The 20,384-nt window shown below is 54.7% G+C and overlaps 1 protein-coding gene across 1 annotated transcript in view; it reads left to right on the forward strand.

Annotated features, from left to right (window-relative positions):
• Positions 1–20,384, forward strand: part of TBCD (tubulin folding cofactor D) — a 180,027-nt gene that overhangs the window by 146,174 nt on the left and 13,469 nt on the right. The window contains exons 22-32 of the mRNA XM_023194085.3: positions 587–618; positions 9,463–9,525; positions 10,421–10,497; positions 12,719–12,800; positions 14,259–14,377; positions 15,249–15,340; positions 16,032–16,169; positions 16,886–16,969; positions 18,204–18,362; positions 18,489–18,627; positions 19,606–19,727. Of these exons, the coding sequence (XP_023049853.2) occupies positions 587–618; positions 9,463–9,525; positions 10,421–10,497; positions 12,719–12,800; positions 14,259–14,377; positions 15,249–15,340; positions 16,032–16,169; positions 16,886–16,969; positions 18,204–18,362; positions 18,489–18,627; positions 19,606–19,727 (1,107 nt within the window). The remainder of the gene's footprint in view (positions 1–586; positions 619–9,462; positions 9,526–10,420; positions 10,498–12,718; positions 12,801–14,258; positions 14,378–15,248; positions 15,341–16,031; positions 16,170–16,885; positions 16,970–18,203; positions 18,363–18,488; positions 18,628–19,605; positions 19,728–20,384) is intronic.

The raw sequence follows: 20,384 nt of genomic DNA on the forward strand, positions 1-20,384 counted from the left end.
GGGCCTGACCTGGTTGTGTGTTTGGGTTGAGCGACTGTCACCCGGCCGGCTGTTGGAGGTGGGTGAGGGTCTGACCTGGACCCGGCCGGCTGTCAGAGGTGTGACGGTCTGACCTGGTTGTGTGTGGGTTGAGCGGGGGTCACCCGGCCCGCTGTTGGAGGGCAGGCATCCCAGACGGGCAGAGCAGCCCGGAGCCCCGCCTGGCTTCGCTTGTGGTAGAACCGCAGCGCGCTGCTTCTCTAGGCTGGATGTGGCTCTTTCTGGCATCTGAGATTGCTTTTATAAAGTAAGAGCTGAGTGCTGCTTGGAGTTACCTCTGTGATGGGATACCCATCGGGAAAAATTAAAATTAATGTCCAGGAAAAATTAAAAATTAGCATGACCCAGCTAGGATGGGAGGCCTCCGGAAGATGGCTGTACCACGTTTTCTCCTTTTTTCATGAAAGGTCGCTCATGCTCAGTAACACATTCAACTAGTTCTCATTTCAGTGCTTTTTGGAGCCCGAGGTTACACTGGCAAGCATCTTTCATGGTGTTTTGTACGTCAGGAGGTTCTTCTAATTCTGATGTTTTCATTCCTTTTCAGGGGTCTGGGAGGAGAGCTCATGAGACAAGCAGGTAGGTCTGAAGGCTGAAGGCTGCAGCCCTTTGCCGCAGCCGTCGATAAGGGAGCATGCTCCTGGCGTGCGGGGCGGCCCACTGGCCTGCCAGGGTGCGGGGCTGGGTGTGTTTCTTCTGTGGAGGCGGCAGCTGTGGTGGGCCTGCTGTGCCTAGTGGTGCCTACGAGAGAGAGACTGAGATTGAGATTGAGAGAGAGAATGAGAGGAAATGTGAGCTGGGAGGGGTTGCACCCAGGAGCTGCTGGTTCTGGAAATTTCTCACGAAGCAGAGGCAGCTGGGGCAGTGGGGCCAGTGCTCGCCTGTGGACCCAGTGGACATTGCAGATCCCTCCAAGCATGGCCCCAAGGTGGACAGAGCAGCCCCGGGCCTGCCCTGGTGGACTGAGCAGTGCTGGGACCCAGAGCTGTTTTGGGCGAGCACAGGAAGCTCAGGCGGGGGCAAGAAGAAAGCTGAGCAGAGGCGAAGCTCCTTACACGCCCGAGTCCAGGCGGACGTCTGCGCCTGATTCCCAAGCTTCTGATACCCACCGGGGGTTAGCACAGTCGGGCAATGCTCGGGCAATGCCTCATTTCTCTTTGCTGATTCTTTCTGGTGTGTGAGGAGGGAAGCGTAGAACACATTTTAGACAGTTCCACAAAGTATTAAAGTGAAAGCCTGATTGCATTTCCCTAGACATTCCCGATGGCAGCAGCCAACCCCAAGGATCCAGGGAGCTGGATCCCCCTGACACAGCTCCCGGGGCCCTGCCGTTGCGGACGGCCCAGCCCACGCCACCCTTAGCCCCCCGCTGTGAAACTGTGAGTGTGGGGGCACAGCCGGTGAGGAAGCTTAGAAAAATTGCTGTTGTGTGCAGACTTTTGCTGAGGTCTGTGTGGTCCGAGCAGAGGAGAGTGGGCTGGGGTTTGGGGAGCCCACGGCCGGATGTCAGGGCTGTACCCGCCTCTTGTGCTTTCTGTCCACACCTCCCAGCCCTGACCTGATGGGGACCTGCCCGAGGCCTGCAGCCGTCTACCTCCAGCCAGGCCGGCGGGGCTTCTGTACTGAGAGCAGCCAGCTTGCATTTCTGCTGGTGTCAGCTCAGTGTTCTCGTGGGTTTGATGGATGTCACGGGAAAGTCAATCCTGGAAACGTGAGCCAGTTTCTGTCAGCTGACGTCGGAGGCGTGGGACTGCTGGTTCTGCAGGTGGTCCCTGTTGGCTAAGACCGGCGTGTCATGTTTTGCATGTAGACGTGGTCACTGTCCCTCAGATGCCTCCAGAGCACGTGGTGCAGGGCTGTCACCTTTCCGACGTACCCATGGGTGCCCGGAGTTGCCTCCTTAGTGGGGTCGAAACCATCCCCCACGTATCGTGGACAGCTGGTGACCTGTAAAAAGCCATTTCTGGATCTAGGAGCTTGGCTTGGGATGGGATGGGGTGGGGTGCCAGGTGCTCTCAGAGAGGTTCACTGTCCCCCAGTTCCCACCCACGACACGGGTCGTGCCCTGGAGATGGCAGTTGGAGGCAGTCCTATGACCTTCACACGGCCTTCACGTGCTCCCCGTGTGCTGCGAGGTCTTCTTTTAGGGTCGCCCTTGGTGTTTGAGCAGTAAGTCTGCACAGGAGCCCCTGCCCACCATGAAAGAGGGGGAGTTAAAGGCGTTCTGAATCCCTTTGGCCGGCCACGGAGTTAAAGGCGTTCTGAGTCCCTTTGGCCGGCCACGGAGTTAAAGGCGTTCTGAGTCCCTTTGGCCGGCCACGGAGTTAAAGGCGTTCTGAGTCCCCATGGCCAGTGATGACAGAGTTGAAGGCGTTCCCAGTCCCTGTGGCCAGTGGAGACAGAGTTAAAGGTGTTCTGAGTCCCTGTGGCCAGCGGCAACAGAGTTGAACTTGTTCCGAGTCCCCGTGGCTGGTGACGCCTTCCTGGCTGCATTTCCTTTACCCTCCTGCTCTGTGAAGCGGGGCCCATCAGGGAGGTGCTGCTCTGTAATCTGCCCCTCTTCTTGAATGTGTGGTTAGGGCAGCTACGTTGATGGCCCCTAGGCTCCAGAGTGACCGCCGCTTAGGGGTTCTGCTGGGTGTTGGCTGCTGTTGGCCGCAGGGCGCCGTTGCCTGTGCATTGCTGCCACCTACCCACAATGGGCAGAATTGTCATGAGCTCAGAAGGAAACCACGGAAAAACCGTAGGTCCTGGAGCCTCTGTGTGGTCGTCTCAGGCAGCTTTCCACGCCACATGCCCGCCCTGGGCATGAGGCTGCATGCACAGGAGTGCTGCATTTGCACTTAGCTGGGAGAGGAGGGAGTGTTGTGGGTTCTAGTTGGGCTTTTTGATGATGGTATTTGGAAAGACTTGATACAAAGTAGCCACTCTGTCCTGTCCCTTCCTTACCCACCACACCCACTGCTCCCTGCTGGCAGGCCTTGCGGGCTGCCCAACTAACCGAGTCACCGTGGAACATAAACACTGATGTGCTTTGTCCGGGTTTTTAAAGGTGCCCTTACCACGGTTTTGGTGTTTGGCGTCTTCACGCCATCCGGGTTCTCGGTGCTCTGAAGGGTGGCGGTGGGCTATGGTCAATTGTTGGGGGTGCTGGGTGCAGGGTGGTTTCTGTCCGCCTCTCTCCATCCCCAACTCCAGCTTTCCCCCCGTGCTCTCTGCTCTGGGGCACGTGTGCTGTTGGGGTGCATCCCTCAGGGTTCACTGCGGGGCATGGATTGCTCGGGGGCACCGTGGAAGAGGGCGTCTTTGTGGGAGGCATCCCTGCTCTGGGCCCCTGCCAACCTCCAGCTGTGTCTGCACCATGAGTGTGTTTGCTGGAGTCCGCGTTTGCACTCCCTTACATCGCTGAGTGCAAACTCGGCACTCCTGCAAATGTGGCCTCGCACCGTGGTGGGCGTGTCCCCTGGAAAGCTGCCCACGCCCTCCCTGGGGGCCCCTTTGCTGCCTGCACTCCCCAGCTGTGGCCACAGCTCCTGCAGCTGGCCCTCCTTGTGCGGCTTCTTCCCCTCCAGGGCCTTTGCTGGCCCCAAGACACTCTGTGGCCTGTAGGCACTGAAGCCAGCTGTGTCCCTGGTGACCCTGACTGAGCCTTGGTGTCAATTCAGGGTTTTTTCTCCTCCTCATTCAGTTTTACACTTCATAGGAAATTTTCCCTTTCAGCTTTCAAATAGGCATAGTTCAGAAAGTGAAATCGTTCTGCATAGCGTCTGTGGTCTCGGCCCCGCATCTCCCAGTCCCACATTTTTATTTTTCCAAAAACAACCCTTTCAGTTTTTTAGCTGTCTGTTTTCCTTGCTTCTGTATTTCTGCGTTCTGTGTGTACGCAGCTGTTTCCTGATATCCTTAGTTTTAGATGTGTTCTTTCAAGTGAGACAAGACTCCAAGCTTTTGTCGGGGTGAGAGATCTGTGGGTTCATGGGCTGCATGTGGGAGACGGGGAGGGGCTGCTGGTCACTTTCTCACCCAGGCCAGATGATGGCGCCCTTGCACCCGAGGACGCTGGCACGTCGGTGACATGGCGCCCGCAGGAGCACCCAGTGCACCCCGGCCGCAGGTACCCCGGAGGTGTTGAACCACAGATTTCTTCAGATGTTTTTTGCACATTTTTTGGGAAAGTGGCTCAACCCTTGGGAGTTGTCTGAGTCCCCTTTGTTCCCATAGCAAAGACATGTCGTACACGCTGGCCTTTGTCATGAATATTCACATGAGAGGGGATGAGCATCCTGGGTGTCCTCAGCGTGGCCCCAACTGAGCTGCTTCCCCCGGTGCCAGGAAGACAAGCGTCCCCTCATCTCCATCTTAGACTCAGTGGCTCTTGCATTTCATGCTTTAGGATCAAAGGAAAGAAACAGGAGCTCTGTTTGGTAAAGCGGAGGTGGAGGAGGGGTCCATCAGTCAGGGTGGGCTGTGTTTTGCTCTTGAAACAATCCCCAAGTTTCAGTGTCTTACAACCACAGGTGTTTTTTAATCCTGCTCACATGTGGATCACTGAGGGTGGGGGCCGGGAGGAAGAGGGTCATCTGGCTCTTGCAGCCTTGCACCAGAGGCGTCAGGAGAACCAGGAAAAGTTCTCTCCTCTCATGCCGAAGACAGGAGGGAAACCAGAGGCATCAGTGAGCCGCGAGTTGGCCACGGGTGTGTGGAGGATGGTGACTTAGCAAGCCGGGATACTCTGTCAATGGACTTCTTGCTGTGGGGGTGAGGGCTCCGTGCTCCGTCCCAGATGTCCTGAACACACCTGCCACCTCCCCCGCCCCTCAGCAGAGACATCACCGGTGCGGTCGTGCCTTTCGCTTTTACTTCTGTCTTAAATCACACAGGACGTTACGTTGTTTTACGTAGTTGGAGTTCATTCGGATTCACATGTACAGACACCCTGTTCTCTTGTTCCATGGGAATTCACTGGGATTTACCCGCACAGACACCTGCTGCTTCTCCTTGTTCTGTCCTGCATTTCTCACCTTCTAAGAAGACCATTTTCACTTTGCCTGGAGAACACTCTAGTGTTTTCCGTAGTGTGTATCTGCTGGTGGCACCCACTCGTTTGTTTATCCCAAAATGGCTTTTTTCCACTTTTTTTTTTTGAGACAGAGTTTCATTCACTCTTTGTTGCCCAGGCTGGAGTGCAGTGGTGTGATCTCGGCTCACTGCAACTTCCATCTCCCAGGTTCAAGCGACTCTCCTCCCTCAGCTTCCCAAGTAGCTGGGACTACAGGCCCGCACCACCACACCCGGCTAATTTTTGCATTTTTAGTAGAGACAGGGTTTCACCATGTTGGCCAGGCTGGTCTCCAACTCCTGACCTCAGGTGATCCACCCGCCTCGGCCTCCCAAAGAGCTTTTGTTTTTTTTTTTCTTTTTTCAGTTTGATTCTTAAAGGTTATTGTTGCTAAGAATGAAACTTGACTTTGCATTTCTTCATTTGCTTGTGTTTTGGCACTTTAAAGATAATAGTCTCTTGTCTTCTGGAGAAGTTAGCCGCTAGTCTACTTGTTACTTTATTGGAGACAATCTTTTAAGTTTCCCTGGCTTTTTTTGAGATTTTATCTTTATTTGGTTTTCAGCACTTTTACCGTGATATTCCTAGAACAAGTTCCCTTTGTGTTTATCTGACTTGGGGCTCCAGGGTTCATACTTGTTTCATAATCTGTATTTTCTGTCAATGTTTTGTTCACTTTAGAAAAATTCCTAGCCATGATTTCTTTGAACATTGCTCACTGGCCTCTCCTCTCCTTTTAGGACTCGTTACCCACTTTTCATCTGGATCTCACAGCACTTAATTCTTTACGCTTCTTACCTCTCTCCTCTGGTTTTGTCTGATTCAGTTTGGACATTTTTTTCTCTTCTTTTTTTTTTTTTTGAGTTGGAGTCTCGCTCTGTCACCCAGGCTGGAGTGCAGTAGCACAATCTCAGCTCACTGCAACTTCCACCTCCCAGGATTAAGCGATTCTCCTGCCTCAGCCTCCCGAGTAGCTGGGACTACAGGCATGTGCCACCACACCCAGCTAATTTTTGTATTTTTTGTAGAGATGCGGTTTCACCACGTTGGCCAGGTTGGTCTCAATCTCTTGACCTTGTGATCCACTCAACTTGGCCTCCCAAAGTGCTGGGATGACAGGAACATTTTCTTTGACTTAAATTTCATTGTCACAGATTCTTTCAAATGTGCCATATCTCCATTAAACGCATCCTTGAATTCTTTTTTATTTTTCAGAACTTCTATTAATTTTTTATAGTTTGCATATTCTTCTTAGTTTTCATGTTCTGGAACATATTGAGCATGGTTTAAAATCTTTGTTTAATGTCATCACCTGGAGCCTCTGTGGCTGTTTCTGAAGGATGGCGTATCATACACGAAAAGCATCTCCACCAAGCCACCGGAATAAAACATTACAGAAATGCTTTGAGGCCTGGAATGTACTCTGCCAGAGAGACTTGACGTTTGCTCTTGACGGGAGGTGGATGCTTGCTGTCGGGGTCACCTCTGTCGGGTTTCAGGATGTGAGAGGGGTCATTGCTGGGCTGGCCCACGTTTTACACCTGTTTCTAGGCATGGTCCTCCGGGTTCAGAACTGTGGTGAGGGCTTTACCGGTTCTCCCTTGGTCGTCCTGGAGTCCCGTCTTCCCGCTAGCTGGGGACGCTCCTGGATGCACTGTTGGGGGTTTCTGGTTTTTGTGGCGCCCCCCTGGAGTCAGCCATGAGCCAGGGAGAGTTGGCCGCCGCGGCGCCGTCCCCGCGCCGTCCCCGTCAGGTCCTCGTGAGCTCTCTGGTGACTGCAGGCACTTCCTGTGTGTTTTCATTTTGTCTAGCTTTTAAAAATGTCTTAGTGGAGGGTTGGTCTGCATTATCCAGTCTGTTTTTAAAAAATATTCTTCATTTTGAAATAATTACAGACTTACAGGAAGTTATGAGATTAGTAATAGAGCCTAACCGTGCTTCCCACGCTTCCCCTGCGGTGACTCCGGGTTTGGCCACATAGTGCTGGAGCCAGGACCGTGTGTTGAGGCCCTGCCTCTTAACTTGACTGCAGGCCTTTGCGGTTTTGCGGCTTCATGTGTGTGTGGAGTGGGGATGTGTGTCTAGTTTTGTGCAGATTGATGCCCTCTGTAGCTTTCTGTAACTAACTCCACACTCAATCAGAAACCTGCGTCCTTCCCGCAGAGACAGCCCCTGCCCTTTGCTTTCTCACCCCCCTGCCGCCCTTCTAGAATATGCCATGATCGACTCTTATGGTCGTGGCATTTTGAGGTGGGCATTCTCTGTGAGCGTGGTGCCCTGAGACCCCATCGAGCTGTCCATGTGTTCACAGTTTATGCCTCCCTAGCCCACGGTTGGGTTTTACCAGAGTGTGTCTAACCAGCACTCAGTCAAGTACACTGGGACTATTTCTATCTGTTGCTGTTGTGAACAAGGTTGCCAGGAATATTCATGTGCGAGATGTTGTGTGTACAAACCTTTTCTTTTCTACCGCTGAGTCCTGTGTGCCGTTTCGTGAGACGCTGATGCGCTGCTTCATTACACCGCTCAGCCCTGGCCAAAATTTTTTAACTTGATTATAAAATACATTTAAAAAGTTCACATGCAGGGTGCATCTCCAAGAAAATTATTTTAAAAACTAGTTAGGACTTTGGTTTCCCAGTCTTTAAAACACACGAGAGCAGTACTCTGTTGAGAGCTGAAAGGATTCACACTGTGACAGAGACGTATCTGGTTTTGGTGGAAAGGGGAGTGCACTGAGTGAGTGATGGTGTTACAGGTGCCACGTGGAAGGAGGTAAAATCGTATCTAAAACTAAGCATGAGAGTAACTAAAAACTTAGCATACAAACTGCAATCATCAAAATCCTCAAAGACATTTTAGGAGACATTGTAGGACAATGTCAGTCTCTGAAGAAGACTTCTTAGTTTAGAAATTGTCAAATCTGCCCAGAAGTAAAGGGAAATAGTTTATGGGGCCCATAGTCTCACCCATCATCCCTGAGCACAGACCCTTGTTTTGTTTCCCAGCCTTCCTTTCTCCTCCCTTCCCCCGAGTTTAAAGCAGACCCTGAATGTCAGGTCCCAGCAACCCCTCGCTGGGTTTTTCTAACTGGTGGTAAGAACTGGTTTTCTAGGTTTTTTTTTTTGTTTGTTTCTTTTTGTTTCCCCTCTTGGCATATAATCCCCAGTTAACAGATTTTGGAATAATAATTCCACAAGGAGATAATTGTGTTGGGCCTTATACTGAAGAATAGACCATAGATAGGCTGGTAGGGAAAACAGAGATTCAGAGTAAATGACCACAGTCGAAAGGTAAAAAGTTAATTAGTGTATAACGACTTGTAAAATTGCCTGTGACAAGGTGAAGGATCCAGTGGGAAACGGGGCAGAGCAGACGTGTGGGCATTTCATGCAGGAGAGGAGCAGACCCACACGGCCGTGGACGGTGAGGGTGCCCAGCCTCACCTCGCAGGCGGGGAAGTACCAGGTTACTTCACATCGAGAGGACCATTTTCCTCTTTTCCAGTTGGCTGCGGTTGGCGCTGAAGAATCCTGGTGCCGAAAGACGCAGAGCAGGGTCTCTCGTGGAACAGGAGTTGTCCGGTCTGTTCAGTTTGCTGAGTGGCAGTATCTGTGACGATGGGAAGTGTGTGCGCAGGGAGGACAGGCCAGGTGGACAGACGGCCTCTGCGTCGGTAGCATGGACAGGCCTCCTTGTTCACCGTGACAAAAAATGGAAGGAGAGTTTAGTCCCTCAGGAGAAACAGTAAATACAATGAAAAAGCGTGCAGGAGACATCCGTGAGTGGGTTCCGTTGTCAGGTAGAAACGGTGGGAGCCAGAGCAGTGTGCGGCCGTGGGAGCTGCTGATTCTGTTCAGTTGTATCTGTCTCGTGCGCCCCGGCCCCTTGGTGGCTGGTCAGGGTCACGTTTCTGGTCATGGAGAGAGTGAGTGACAAGCTATGTGGGGAAGTGACAGGCATGGCCTGTGGTCTGGAGCAGTGTGGGTGATGGCTGTCTGTCACTTGGGTCCTGAGTGACAGGTCCAGGAGCAGAAGCCTCTATGCTTCCTGTACAGCCTGTTACAGGGACGTCTGCAGCTCCCTGACAGGCCAGCCCAGCTTCTCTGAAGTGCATGTGGGCCTGGCCGCGTGGCTGGGTCTGCAGCACTGTCTTCAGGCTGCTCAGCGGAGAAGGCGTCCTGGGCTTCTCATGGTGGTTCTGAAATGGTTCTGGGATGTTTCCAGCTCTGGCAGCAGGGTAGGTTGGGCGGGCGGGGGGCAGGAGCTGGCCACACACAACTCAGAATACGGCCAGGGCAAGGCGCTGTGGCAGGAGCTTTTGGAAAAGTAACATTGTGTCTATCCCTTTTTTTCCCCCCCAGTGTGCGTTTTAATAGAAAAGTTGTCACTTTCCAAAATGCCCTTTCAAGGTGACACCGTAATTGGTAAGTGCTTTTGTTTTTAATAGCATTTGCTTCCAGAATGACTTCAAATTAAAAGGTAAAAATGAACCTGTTAGGATGGGGGCGATAAAGGATTATAGCTTAAAGGTTCACAATATTATTAATTGGATACGTTGCCTTGAAGTTGCTACAAAAATCTGCTTGAATAATGGGTACCTACCACCCTCTTCACCATACACAGGAGGGCCCTTCCCCGCCACCACCTCAGTGCCCCCATCTCCTCGCTCCCATGCCCAGTGCCTGGGACTCTGTGTCAGCTCTTCTCCCAGGCAGACAGTCGGGAGATGCAGCGACCCAGGCCCTCATGGACCTGGAGAGTGCTGGCCGCTGGCACCACGGACCCTGCGGGCAGAGCGCCTGCAGCCCCTCAGCAGCCCCCACACTGGGCCGCCAGAGCACAGTGAAGGGAGTCCCCAGGGCTGTCGTGTCCCGGGCTGTCTCAGCAGCCTCAGAAGTTAGGACTTTTTTTGGGGGGATTGAATAGCCTTCACATTTGTTGCTTTTGCAGGATCTAATTGAGTTAAAGATTGGGTTTATATTGGTGGGAGCCGGGGAGACCTTTTGAAGGAAAAGATTAGGGGTAACAAAAGAATGAAAGTTTCCCAAAATATGATGTGTAAAAGCTTACAGAGTGCTGGTGTTTCCCCCACTAAGAGCTTAACACAGTTTAACAGCCGTGAGAGGGCCTTTCCCTTCGAATGGAAGGGGTCTTAGACTTACCACAACATGGACAATGTTCAGTTTTGCTTTTCCACAGATTCATCTCAAAGGTTACTGTCGACTTTAAGATTAGTATTAATAGAAGCTATTTTTTGCTGTTGTTTTTGATTTCAACTCACCACCCTTGCCTGGGTACGCTAACTTGTTTCTTTGACAGATGGTTGGCAGTGGCTGATAAATGACACTTTGAGATGTCTCCATCTCATCTCAAGTCACTCCCGACAGCAGATCAAGGTACGGTGAGCATGGTCGTTCCCGGCGCGGGGCTGTGGCGGTGTTTGTGTGTTAGTTACGGATGGTGTTTGTGTCGGCGATGGGGCCTCACGAGGCCGTTCCTGCGCTAGCCTGATAACTGACAAATGCGGGCGTTCGATTTGGAATCCTGGATGGTAGAGTCAACGTGGTTTATAACCAGATAATCCAACACAGCCATTGGAATCCAAATGTTTAATTTTTTATTGTTTCTGACTGTATTAATTATAGTCACCTTTGAGACACTTTTTCTGCATCAATAGTCGCTGTGCTCCATTGAGTTCCGTGTCCTTAGGATCCGAGATTTGGAAACTCCCTTTACAGTGCTCCTGTGCAGAAGAGAAAACAGCACCCCAGGACGTCTGTCCACATACATTGACCTAGTCAAGCTGTGTGGGTGCCAGTGTGTTTTTGCCCGTCCCCAGCCACCTGCCCTCCCCTCCCATCCTGGGGGATACAGGTGGACTTTGGACTCACAGAGCTGTAACACTGATCTCATTGCATAGATAACAAACCATGGGCCTGGTGCAGAGGCGGGTGGATCACTCGAGGTCAGGAGTTCGAGGCCAGCCTGGCCAACATGGTGAAACCGCATCTCTACTAAAAATACAAAAATTAGCAGGGTGAGGTGGCGCAGGCCTGTAGTCCCAGCTACTCAAGAGGCTGAGGCAGGAGAATTGCTTGAACTTGGGAGGCGAAGGTTGCAGTGAGCCGAGATCACGCCACTGCACTCCAGCCTGGGTGACAGAGCAAGACTGTCTCAAAGAAAGAAAGAAACCATGGTTACCAACATTGACTAGGTTTTGATATTGAGGGTGAAGAATGGAAGTACATTAAGGTGTCTTGTAATTCTCTGACTTCCTCCATGCTTAGCATTTCTTTTTCCTTAGCGTCTTCAATTTCCTTACTTTTTTTTTTTCCTTAAGTAACTTGAACTTTCTGTAGGATCCAAGTACAGTTCTAGTAATTGAATTTTAATACATCATGATCAGTGCCTCAGAATTTTCTTTCAAAAGTCCATGATTAATTCACGCCTGCCATGATGCTGGTATACTTTGCCCCTGGGATTGGCACAGATGGTGACTCATGGAATGCAGCCCTCTGGGAAGACACACCTCCTCTGCTCACGCCCTGCCCACCTGCCCGCCCCTAGTGCCTCTCCAAGGCTGCTCTGTGGGCTTTGGCTCCTGGGCTCTGGGGAAGCAGTGGAAAGAACACGTGGGTTCAGTGTTTGCCACTTGCTGGCTGTGTGGTCACGAAAGGCTCCTCCGTAAGTGGCAGAGGTGGGGGTTCGAGGAGACTGGCACTGAGCCCCACACGCGGTGGGACTGGTGACTCTCCGCACGCTCCTGCTCTGTAGCAGTTGCCATCCCTCCCACCATGGCTCCTGGTGGCCTTGGGATGGGTTCCCGAGGGTCTCCTGCTGTCCGGCCCCAACTCCTGTTCCCAGTGCCCCCCCCGGAGCCCTGTGTCTCTAATTGAGGCTGACGTGGGTTGGCCTGGAGGCCCTGCCCCATTACTCTGGGTGCACAGTGTATGCCTTTTCCTTCGTAACTGTTTCTAGGAAAGAAAAAAATGCTCCATTTTATTACTGTTCCATATTAGAAGACAGGCAGTGTGGAAAGAACAATCAGGTTGTCCGTTCAGTTTCTTAGTTGCAGTGCTAGTAAAGCGATGCGTGTGTCTGACAGATGCTGGTGAGCAGCCGTGCTGGAAAGGAGGAGCATGACTTAGAGGTTCTCCTGGTTTGGTTCTAAAGTCATCACTGTGCCTGAACCTCAGGGTGACCTGCTGTGTCCCTGGCCGGGGGCTTCTCCAAACTCAGGGTGACCTGCTGTGTCCCTGGCCGGGGGCTTCTCCGACCTCAGGGTGACCTGCTGTGTCCCTGGTCTCGGGCTACTCTGACCTCGGGGTGACCCACCGTGTCCCTGGTCAGGTCCTTCTCTGACTTCAGGGTGACCCACGGTGTCCCTGGTCTCGGGCTGCTCTGACCTCAGGGTGACCCACGGTGTCCCTGGTCAGGTGCTTCTCTGACCTCAGGGTGACCCACCGTGTCCCTGGTCAGGTCCTTCTCTGACTTCAGGGTGACCCACGGTGTCCCTGGTCTCAGGCTGCTCTGACCTCAGGGTGACCTGCTGTGTCCCTGGCCAGGGGCTTCTCTGAGCAGAGGTGCTGTGTGCTCACCGTGCTGCCTTTGTTTTAGGATGCAGCAGTCTCAGCCCTGGCCACTCTCTGCAGTGAATATTACATGAAGGAGCCAGGGGAGGCAGATCCCGCAATTCAGGGTGAGTGGGGGCCCTTTCCTTAAAGGCTCCAGGGGCTTCCAGCAGGAAGCTGCTTGGGGAGTGTCTGGGCACAGAGGAGGCCTCAGCTGTGCAGGGGAGCAGAGCCACCACCATCACGGCTGGAGCGGGACTGTTCGGGTCTCAGGTTCCTGGCCGAGGACCTCTGGGCGGGTCCCACAGCCGCCCAGGGTGTTGCATCACCCTGAGCAAGCGGCTCTCTGCAGGGGGTGCCTCTGTTGATGGCACCCTGGCAGCTGGTCCTGGAGCACAGTGTTCCTCACACTTTCAGTTGTGTTTTCTTACATTATATTTATTTATTTTATTTTTTGAGACAATCTGGCTCTGTTACCCAGGCTGGAGTGGCGTGGCATGATTCGGCTCACTGCAGTCCCCACCTCACGGGTTCAAGCAGTTGTCCTGCCTCAGCCTCCCGAGTAGCTGGGATTACAGGTGCCTACCACTACGCCCGGCTAATTTTTTTTATTTTTAGTAGAGACGGGTTTCTCCATATTGGTCAGGCTGGAATCGAACTCCTGACCTCAGGTGATCCGCCCGCCTCAGTCTCCCAAAGTTCTGGAATTACAGGCGTGAGCCTCTGTGCCCGGCCAGTGTTTTTAGAATTTTTGTGCACACTGTGACATTTTTCTGGTGTGTGTTCTTCACTTGTTAATATATTTTGCTGTTTTTTCCTTCTTTGTGAAAGTAGCATAAGGCTGGCTTTACTCTGTGTCCCGTGCGTGGCTGCCCTGCCGCGTCACTGTACGTCCTGCACCCCCGTCCCGTGTGTGGCTGCCCTGCCGCGTCACTGTACGTCCTGTACCCCCTGTCCCGTGCGTGGCCGCCCTGCTGCGTCACTGTATGTCCTGCGCCCCCTGTCCCGTGCGTGGCCACCTCACTGTACATCCTACGCCCCCTGTCCTGTGCGTGGCCGCCTCACTGTACGTCCTGCACCCCCATGCTGAAGTTCAGGCTCATTTCTCGCATATCACGTATCTGTTTGAAGGATCTGCTTCCTGAATCATACTTTTTAAAGTGTCACGTGCACATATGTTGGCCCACAGTATTCCTCTGTGTCATATGAAAGAACATGCATTATTAATCACATCAAAAGTGTGTGAATCATCACTTACAATTATTATAAGTATATAAAGATCATGCATTAGCTTGGCATAGTGGCACACGCCTGTAATCCCAGCTACTTGGGAGGCTGAGTGTGAGTTTGAGGCTGCAGTGAGCTAAGATTGCACCACTGCACTCCAGCCTGGGTGACAGAATGAGACTCTGTCTCAAAAAAAAAATTCTCTTTTTGATTCCTATTTTGAGGTAGGCCACTTTGGAAATGTGTCTGCTTTGGGAACCTTTGCTGTGGCTTTGCTCCTGTTTTGGGGCACACGTGGGGTGTGACTGTACACGATGGGCAGCAGAGGGCCTCTCTTCACACTCGTTACTTCCTTTCAGAGAAGCTGATCACACAGTACCTGGCCGAGCTTCGGAGCCCTGAGGAAATGACTCGCTGTGGTTTCTCGTTGGCCTTGGGCGCCCTTCCAGGCTTCCTTCTGAAAGGCCGGCTCCAGCAGGTGAGACTGGCTTCGCACAGCGGACAGGGCCTAGGGCGAGGGTGTGGGAGCAGCGGACGGGGCCTGGGACGAGGGTTGTGGGAGCCTTGTGTGTTGAGGCACGAGGTAGGCCCAGCCATTAGTAAACCCACTCAGTGCTTGTAGCTGGGAGGGGATTCCTGGAAATTGGCACCTGTGGCCAGGAGAAAGGGGGCAGAGGGCACCCAAGGTCTGTGGCCCCTCAGGGCCCTGGCGAACCCTTTCCTGTCAGAGGACAGACTTTGAGAAGCTGAATTCTGGGGGGAGGAGAAGGTGGTGTTTGTAGAAGCAGCTGCTGAGAGTGAGGAGAACAGAGTTGCCTTTGTGCGTTTGTGGAGCCGGGTCCTGTTTTGGCTGCGGCCGCGCATCCAGGCGGGGGCAGAGGCGGCTCCACGTCCTCCCACAGGTCAGCCCCACGCTGGCCTCGGCGACCTGCTCTCTCACAGTTGAAACACAGATAACTGTGAACCAGGATCCCTTGGAGACATGACAGATGAGGCTGTTGAGACCCAGCCGCTTCCTTTGTCCCATACCCCAGGTCTCAGCATAGGACAAAAGGGGACCTCAGGTAGGGTGCGACCAGACCCCCAGTGACGCCCTGGGGTGGGGCTGACTGTGGAGAGGCTGGAGGTGACCTCTCCCTGGGTGCCCTTCCTGGGCTCCACCGGGGGCCATGGGTGGCCCCTCGAGGAAGGTGGTGCCAGGAGCTGCCTGCCATGTGGTGCGGAGGAAGGTGGTGCCAGGAGCTGCCTGCCACGTGGTGCAGGGACTGTGGCTCCGGGCCGACATCACCACCCCCCTAGAGTGCACTTCGTTAGAGCTTGTGGTTCTGTGACTCTTCATTGCTTTCCAGGTTCTCACAGGGTTAAGAGCAGTTACCCACACTTCTCCCGAGGACGGAAATTTCCCTGAGTCGAGGAGAGATGGCTTGAAGGCCATTGCTAGGTGAGTCCCAGCAGTTCCTCCCTAAAGTCGTAAGTCTCTGAAAGGCCAAGAAATGAACGCTAAGGGGGATGTTTTTGCTCAGAGGCAGGATTTTTGATTCTTCACTTCCTAGGTTTCCTCTCTTCCAGAGGATCGCCAGCCCCAGGTCCTGGAGGCTCGTTCAGTCTCTTGCTGTCATAGTCATAGTGATTGTTAAACATCTTTAGCAACACTGGGCCCCTTTGAGAATTAGGGAATGTGTCCTGGCCCAAGGTTGGCAAAGACGAGGTGACCCTGCCAGCCAGTGTTTGGAATGATCTCCACCCTCGTTGACAGACACGCACCTGGGGCCATGCCATATGCCCTGTCCTCCCTGCAGGCACACAGGAGGAGCAGCCCCGTGGGGGTCATGCATGCCCCTTCTTTCCTGTGCCAGCATCCGTCCCCTCTAGTCAGGGCGGGAAGTGGGAGGGACCAGCCGTAGGGGGTGTCCCCGTCCACCTTTCCACAAGAGACGGCAGAGCGTGACCTTGGGGAAGCACGTCCCACGTTCCGTACGTGTGGAAGGAGCTCTGGATTTCTGATGTACCCGAGGGTGCTGGACTGTTCTGAGTGAGTCTTCTCAGGATCAGGAACACACATCAGACCTCTGTGGCGTGGAAGGTGAGGCTCACGGACATTTGTCTGTTAGCTCAGACGTTTTAAATTTTAGGATTTGCCAGACTGTTGGTGTGAAAGCAGGAGCCCCAGACGAAGCTGTGTGCAGCGAGAACGTTTCCCAGATTTACTCTGCGCTGCTGGGCTGCATGAACGACTACACCAGGGACAGCAGAGGGGACGTGGGTGGCTGGTACGTGCGCAGCAAAGGGGACGTGGGTGCCTGGTACGTGCACAGCAGAGGGGGAGCACTTCCTCTGAGAAGCCCGTCTGTTCCATGGAAACTCGGAGGCCCCGGGCTTTTCTGCGGGGAGAAATCTTTGTAGAGTGCCGTATTTTGCGTTTTAAAGGCTCTTGGGAAGATGACCTGTTCTCTGCTCCCGGGTGAGCCTGCATGGCTGGGCTTTGCAGGTGCTGGTCCAGCCTGTCCTCAGGTGTTGGGCCTGCGTCATCCTCATTGACTGAGTGTGAGGGAGGACACGTCTTCAGTGAAAGGCTGCCGGCTGCTTACATTGGGTTTTGCCAGCATTTCTCGCTGAAGTGAGATTGATAATCCCCAAAACTCCTGTGTGTGCAGAATGCCTCGGGGCCCTGGTGTGTGCGGCTGTGGGTCTCCCTTCCCTGCACACGTTCCTGTAGCGCACAGGGAACCTCTGAAACTCCTGTGTGTGCAGAATGCCTCGGGGCCCTGGTGTGTGCGGCTATGTGTCTCCCTTCCCTGCACACGTTCCTGTAGTACGCAGGGAACCTCTGCAGACCCTGTGACTTTTCTCCCTGCCAGCATGCCTGGGCTCTGTGTGGGGTTAGTCACTGGTGTTGAATTCACACAGCCTGCCGGCGTGGTTGGTAGAACCAGGGTTGGGAACTCCCTCTCAAGCTGGGTGTCTCTGCCTCTCCTTGTCCCATCAGGGTCCGCAAGGCCGCCATGACCGGTCTCATGGATCTGACACTTCTGCTGGCTCGGAGCCAGCCTGAGCTGATCGAGGCCCACATGTGAGTGTCACGTCACAGCTCTTCTGCATCCTAGAGGGCATCCCCAAGCTTGGGGAGGCTGGTGGGGCGGGCAGTCCTGGTGCTCGGTGGCATTTGCATTGCTGGGCACACATCTTCCCCCCAGAGAGCCTCTCTGGTCCGTGACCTCAGGTTTATACAGGCCCCTCCTCCTGCCCCTGTAGCCGTGGCTTGAGCTGGGGCCCCTCCTTCTCTGCCCAGTGCCCCCAGGACAAGGCTCTGCTCCCCAGCCTGGGCCTCCCCAGTGCTCTGGCTAGTTTGATGACAACCAGCTTCCCAGGTTAGGGCTGGGCTGGAGGTGGGGACTTCTCAGCTTAGGACCCTGAACCTAGGGGTCTGCTCCTGTCAGGACCAGCTGAGCCATCACTCAGTTCCCTGCACCTGAGGCTGCCATTGGGGCCTGCCCTTGCTGTGGGTCTCTGTCAGGGGTAGTAGGTTGTGGGGACCTCCAGGCCCTGCACTTGCTGTCGGTCTCTCTGTCAGGGGCACTGAGTCATGGGGGTCCCAGGCCCTGCCCTTGTGGGTCTCTGTCGGGGACACTCGGTTGTGGGGATCCCGGAGCCTGATTTCCTTCGTTCTCACCTCTTTCTCCTTCCCTCCCCCCATCTCTTTGCCAGCCCCAGCTTCTCTGTCCCCATCCCCGGCCTCTCTGTCCCCCCCACTCTTCTCCACCCGCTTCTGTAATCATATATGTTGTCCCTGCTTCAACCCTGCGAACTCATTGGCATGTGTGTCACATGTACGTAGCATGTATTTGCTGTGCACCTGTAGGGTTGGGCTCCTGGGATGTGAAGGTAACGGGGTGTGGTCCTTCCAAGCCAGTGTCCTGGTGTCAGCTGCCAACTCAGCCGCCAAGTCTCGAGGAGCCCGTGTGTCCTCGTGGTGCTTGAGCTGGACTCATGGCTCAGACCGCCTGCGCTTGGTTTACCGCCTGCGCTTGGTTTACTGCCCACGCTCGGTTTACCACCTGCACTCGGTTTACTGCCCACGCTTGGTTTACTGCCCACGCTCGGTTAACCGCCTACGCTCGGTTTACCGCCTGCGCTTGGTTTACTGCCCACGCTCGGTTTACCACCTGCACTTGGTTTACCGCCCGCGCTTGGTTTACCGCCCGCCCTCGGTTTACCGCCCGCCTCGGTTTACCTCCTGCTCTTGGTTTACTGCCCGCGCTCGGTTTACCGCCCACCTCAGTTTACCTCCTGCTCTTGGTTTGCAGCTGTGAGCGCATCATGTGCTGTGTGGCCCAGCAGGCCAGTGAGAAGATCGACCGTTTCCGTGCTCACGCCATCAGCGTGTTCCTGACGCTCCTGCACTTTGACAGCCCTCCCATCCCCCACGTGCCCCACCGAGGAGAACTGGAAAAGCTGTTTCCCAGGTACCGTCAGGGCATACGCCCCCGCGTTGGCTCCCAGGAAGTGTCGGGGTGAGGCCGCCCACACTGGCCCCGCAGCCGTGGCAAGATCATGGGCTGCCCGGCCTCGTCCCACTCACTCTCTTGCAGGTCCGACGTGGCCTCCGTGAATTGGAACGCACCTTCCCAGGCCTTCTCACGCATCACCCAGCTCCTCGGGCTGCCCACCTACCGCTACCCCGTCCTGCTGGGGCTCGTCGTGTCCCTGGGCGGCTTGACGGAGTCGACGGTGAGGAGGCATCGGGCTGGCGGGGGTGGGAGGTGGTGGCTCCAGGGGCACTTGGCGCTTCCTTGCTTCTTGGGAGTGTGTGTGGAGCTGGGCCTTTTCTTCCAGTGCTTTCTGTCTCTCTCTCTGGCATATTTGGTTAGGGGGTCAGGGGCCCAGCGGCTTCCTCATGACCCAGGAGGCTTAGGGCCTGTGGGAGGGTCGAGTCTGATGAAGGTGGAACAGCACGTTGAGTGGGGGTCAGCAGCAGACTTTGAAGTGGGCCGGCTCCGCTCTCTTCCCGCGGCCGCAGCCATGGAGCCCCAAGCGTCCCCTCGGGGTTCAGCCCTCCGGGACCTGTGTCTGATGCCTGCACGTGGACACCTGGGCCCCGCCCTCTACTTCCAGGGTTCCAGGTGCAGCTTCCCACGTCTGTGGGGAGGGTCTCCAGAGCCTCAGTCGTGGCTAAGCTGGGGGACTGGAACTGCATCTTGTCACTCGTGGCCCCTGCACCTTGGGTCATGACCTGCTTCGTGTGGCAACCCTGTGACAGCCGCTGCGTCCTAGAAAACACGTACCAGGACATGAGGTGCCCTCTGCACCATGCGGACACGTGCGGGGAGACCCAGGCCGTGCGAGCCGGGCCCCCAGGCATTCTTCTGCACACAGGGGAGTTGCGGGGATGATCAAATCCCGCTTCGGTGGGAAACGTGAGCGAAACCCAACGTGAGTGGGTGCAGGCTTTCGTCACGTGCGCCCTCACGTCCTAAGTGAGGCCTCAGGCTGTGCTGCCGCTGCCGAGAGCTGTGTGTCTGCTTTGGGTGTCTGCACCGTGGTTGCCTCTGTGCTGGCGTCCACACCAGCCGCTGTGGGCCAGACCTTCACGTCTCCGCGGCTCAGAGCAGTTCTCCGCTTTAGCAGATGCGTGACCGGCTGCAGCCAAGCCTGAGGGGTGGCGGGCTGGGGGGTCCCACTCCCTTCTGAGGCGTCTGCGTGTTGCAGGTCCGGCACTCCACCCAGAGCCTCTTCGAGTACATGAAGGGCATTCAGAGGGACCCGCAGGCCCTGGGCAGCTTCAGCGGGACCCTTCTGCAGATCTGGGAGGACAACCTTCTGAATGACAGGTGAGTGGTGTCTCTGGCGGCCTCAGGGCTGTGAGTGGTGCTGGTGCCTCTCACCACGTTCCCTAGATCTTAGGGGTCTTGCAGGGTCTGTCTGGGGTCTGAAGGGAGAAGCGAGACACATGCTTTACCAGTTGGTGGCTCAGCGAGGAGGATGTGCCTGTAGCTCATGGTTCTCTGGGCGGTGAAGCCTCAGCCCCTGCACCTCCTCTTCCAGCCTGCACGTTAGGCAGGGAAGTGACTGTTTTGTGTACACTGGATGTAAAGGTAATATGAGTAGAAGGTGGTCCCTGCGTCTAGGAAGGCGTTGTGGCGAGCTCCTCTGGCTCGGTGCTCCCGGGGACGCGCTTGTGGAGACAGCCACCCAGCGAGTGAGAGCGTTGCGTTCCTGAGGATGGAATGTCAAGTGAGAAACGTGCCTGCCTTCTGGAGGTTTCTGCCTTTACTTGGAGGCAGAGTATAGACCCTGTGGGCCTTGACCTCAGAATTGGGAACATCCTCTGGAAGGGCTGTTCCCAGCGTGTGTGAGGACGAGGACGTGGGCCTGGTGTCCCCTCGGGCGGGGCCTCGGCCGCCTCTCCCGGGAAGCACAGATGTCGCTCTCAGCAAACAGGAACTCGGCCCAGCCGTGTTTTCTTTTCTCGTTACGACTATAATCAG

Source organism: Piliocolobus tephrosceles, chromosome 16 (assembly GCF_002776525.5).
Source record: "Piliocolobus tephrosceles isolate RC106 chromosome 16, ASM277652v3, whole genome shotgun sequence".
NCBI classification, from domain to species: Eukaryota; Metazoa; Chordata; class Mammalia; order Primates; family Cercopithecidae; genus Piliocolobus; species Piliocolobus tephrosceles.